The 3,638-nt window shown below is 38.8% G+C and overlaps 1 protein-coding gene across 1 annotated transcript; it reads left to right on the forward strand.

The window, feature by feature from the left end:
• Window positions 1-1,116: 1,116 nt before the first annotated feature.
• On the forward strand, window positions 1,117-3,407 carry LOC147762536 (uncharacterized). Its single transcript, XM_087010820.1, has 3 exons — window positions 1,117-1,251; window positions 1,519-1,666; window positions 3,177-3,407. Exons 1-3 carry the CDS (start codon window positions 1,232-1,234, stop codon window positions 3,405-3,407), a joined length of 399 nt encoding a protein of 132 aa, XP_086866946.1. The 5' UTR covers window positions 1,117-1,231.
• Window positions 3,408-3,638: the final 231 nt, after the last annotated feature.

The raw sequence follows: 3,638 nt of genomic DNA on the forward strand, positions 1-3,638 counted from the left end.
CTTTCCGACGGCATTCTTGCTCATTCCGCCTCTAGTTGACGGGGGTATTAAGATTCTACGGTTCGCGTCAGATTTACATAGGGTCACGCAAAAAATTAATCCACATTATGACCAGTTAAACGATTTATTCGTCGATGCTCGGTAGCTACTTATTCTAAGGAAAGTCTCCAACTCCTAACTTTCCGAAATCACGTCTGCTCCGTGCTCCATCTCTCCCAGTCCCCTCCTCTACTCTCTCCTCCTCCCTCTCCTTTTCTTTCCTCCAAGGTATCAATTCTCATCGCTTATATACTAATTTCTTATCTCACGTGGACCCAAACTTAAATTGCCTATAATTGTATAATTAATTTCTTTTCCTCGGCGTTATACAAATAGATTGCCACATCGAGAACTATTGGACCACAACACGTTACGTCATATGACCTCATAAGATATCGTTTTGGTCTTTATGTCGGACACGACATCATATCATTTTGGTAAGTATGTTTAAAGTATGATGACTTCGTACATTCGTACGTGCTTTATAGGCGCCTTAGTTTCGGTTCTTTCACCGCTACACACAGCGTCTGGGGATGACTCTCAACTGCGTCTAGAACTATCTGATCTGCTAGCCCGTAATGCACTGGCGATGGACAGATTGAGAGCCGAGTGTAAAGGATATGAAAATTTCGGGTTCCCCCCTGCTCATTCATCTAATGTGGTTGTTGGTAGACGACAGACCATCGGCGCGGATATACAATTGTTAGTGGATATTGGGTATCAGAAGGCAGTAAACGAACACCTGCTAAAGGTATGCGTATGCTTCCATTTTTCATTGAATTCATTACATGATTAAATGCGATATATATTATACTGAAGAAAAACCGCTTCGAACCTACACTGAGAATAAAATTGAAATCCTTTGGCTCTCTAGTCACAGTCCAGCACCCCTTGAACCTCATGAAGTTAATTTGACTCCTATATTAGGGTCAAATTACCCCAGGACCAGAGTCTTTAGACTCTCTTATCCGAGTCAACCACCCCTTAGCTCTCATGGAGTCAATCTGACTCTCAAATCAGAGTCAAATTCCTGGGGCCAGAGTCTGGCTGACCCCTTTCATTGACTCTTTTCGCTCTCTGGTCAGTAAGCCTCGTTTCTGTGTGACGGTGATGAGCAGACGGCGTGGACAGAACAGTTTTCACCGCCATTGGTCAACAGGTTTTGTTTCCAGGTTGTAGGTTTGACCCGCCAATGCCAATGCATTTCACAGGGTAGGTACAGTGGATGCTCACAGTGACATATTTGCTATGTCATGCTATTTATTTCCAGTTTTACATGTTGTTTGTTATTGCTGTTTCAACGCCATATGCGTTCATTCTTTGTATAAGTATAAAATGTTAAAATCACATGTAGGTCATTTTGAATTTTAGTGAAAACTGGTAACTTAATGATAATGCATCAGTTTAGTGGGTACGGGTTCACAGCGTTTTGGTTTTGTTCTGTATTTCATCAGATTTTTTCTGTTTAATATATTTTAGATACGGTCAGGTGTGTAGGCTATTTGAAGGCTATCAGTTGAAAGAGCATTACCATCTTCTGGTTAAAGAGGAATCAGTATTTGAGGAAGAACCAGTGGCATCTCCGGTTATTACATATTCTGGGAACTTCATGGAGGGCACCTACTCTGTAAGGGCTGAACATGTGGTCATTAGGAGTTCTAAGTCTTTTATTGAAATTGCAGGCCCATTATTGGCGACATATTTCGTTTTTAATCTAGTTAATCCTACAAACATGAGTGCAACACTGATATTCATCCAAAAAGTTATTGTTGACTACCAAGACAAGGTGAAGGTAGTGCCGAAATTGCACCTTTTACTTACTAGAGTACATGGCCTTAAAATAACAACAGTTTTGGGGGAAATTTCATACACTATTGACTAAGCTGTATGTTTATATGACATTCCCCCCCCAAGGTCAAAATTAGTGTTTTGATGACAATTTTTTTCAACAGTTGTAGATGGCTAATTTCATACTTTTAATTGATTCAAATTGTGTAAAAATTGTCTAAAAAAGTTTGGGTATGTTTGCTTTTATTAGCCACAGGGCATTTGAATTACAATTGAATTACAATTTAATGTTTGAAACAATATTTTAACAAAGGCATTTTGTATATGTTAAGTTTACTCCCACCCCTTTATATTGCATGCTATGCTGTCATGGTTTTGTAAAATTTGCAACATTGTATGACTTATTTTGGTATACGAAGATGGGGACCACCAGATTGTCCATATTTCATATTTGTGTGTGTCCCAGCAAATATCACGCCATAGACAAATAGCATAGTACTAGTAATTTTACTGTAAGTAGTACGGCATTATGACACCCCTAGCCTTGTAATAAGTATACAGAATAATGATAATTAGGAACTGAGGTGCTGTCAGCCAGGCAATTTGCTTTGCCACAGTGGGTGTTAATAGGCATCGGTTTTTATTATTAAAACGTGTTTTCTTGTTTGTATTTGCCTTTATGTTTCAGTGATTAAAGCTTTTTCCTTAAAGTAAATTATTTGTTGTTTTCATAATGTGCCAAGGAGTAAAAAAATCCTTAATATGGGGTCATGGTGACTCTTTTGTAGAGATAAATGCACGGAGTCAATTGTGATCCTCTTGTGGGGTCTGGGATGGCGTGACTCCATCGGAGTCAGCTTGACTCCATTTGGGAGTTATTTTAGGCACCACTGTTAGACTCCAAGTTTTGAGTCACTTGGACTCCGATTTTATTCTCAGTGTACCTTTGTCGGCATCCTTCTGACGGTTTCGTTGAGATGTCATCTACCGGTGGAGTTGTTCACAACTGTGAATATGTTTTCAATATAAGTAATGACAGATCAAATGAAGCTGTTTTCCCGTGGTACATCTGTTGTTGACTGAGGAAGTAGCCCACGTAATACATGTATGTTTAGCGTACACTACGGTAGCCTTAGGTAGAGAAATATTGCTGAAGGTTAGGTTATAAATAACTGGGAATTTTTCTTTTCAGTGTAACTATGTGCGGATACAATGAAAAAATATTATTTTAATAATGGACACAGTATACTCTACATATTTAAGCGTTTTTTCTGAAATCGAAAAAGATACTTATTTTAGGTACTGAATCCAATGTCTATACTCCATTCGTCTGTTTTTATTCACGACAGCTTTATGGCAACTGTACTAGACATACGACGACCTCAAAACCATCTGCAACTACAACGGTGATTACAACGACAACAACATCTTCAACGACGTCTACGACAACTGCTCGTCCGGTGGAATCCTGTAGGGACAAAACGGATTGTTCTACATATGCAAATGATGTCTGCATCCAATTCCCAAAGTGGAGCGCAGATAACTGCAAATTCTTCTGTGGATTTTGCAGTAGGTTTTGAATAGTTGAATTATATTTTAATGAAACATATAATTCCCAAAATGTTTCAAAGTTATATTATTAAAGGCATACCGTGCAGATAAGATCTTTAAGCAGCAAGTAACGAAAAGAACGTTTACGGCTGATCGAGTGACCTATTCAGTTTATCCCTTCGCATGTCGAATTTATTTGACTTGTATAAAAAACTAGAGGAAGTGGTTTTTATGTGTTAATGGGAACCCACACCCCACCG

Source organism: Lingula anatina, chromosome 4 (assembly GCF_051362555.1).
Source record: "Lingula anatina isolate TDL-2025a chromosome 4, LinAna3.0, whole genome shotgun sequence".
NCBI lineage: Eukaryota > Metazoa > Brachiopoda > Lingulata > Lingulida > Lingulidae > Lingula > Lingula anatina.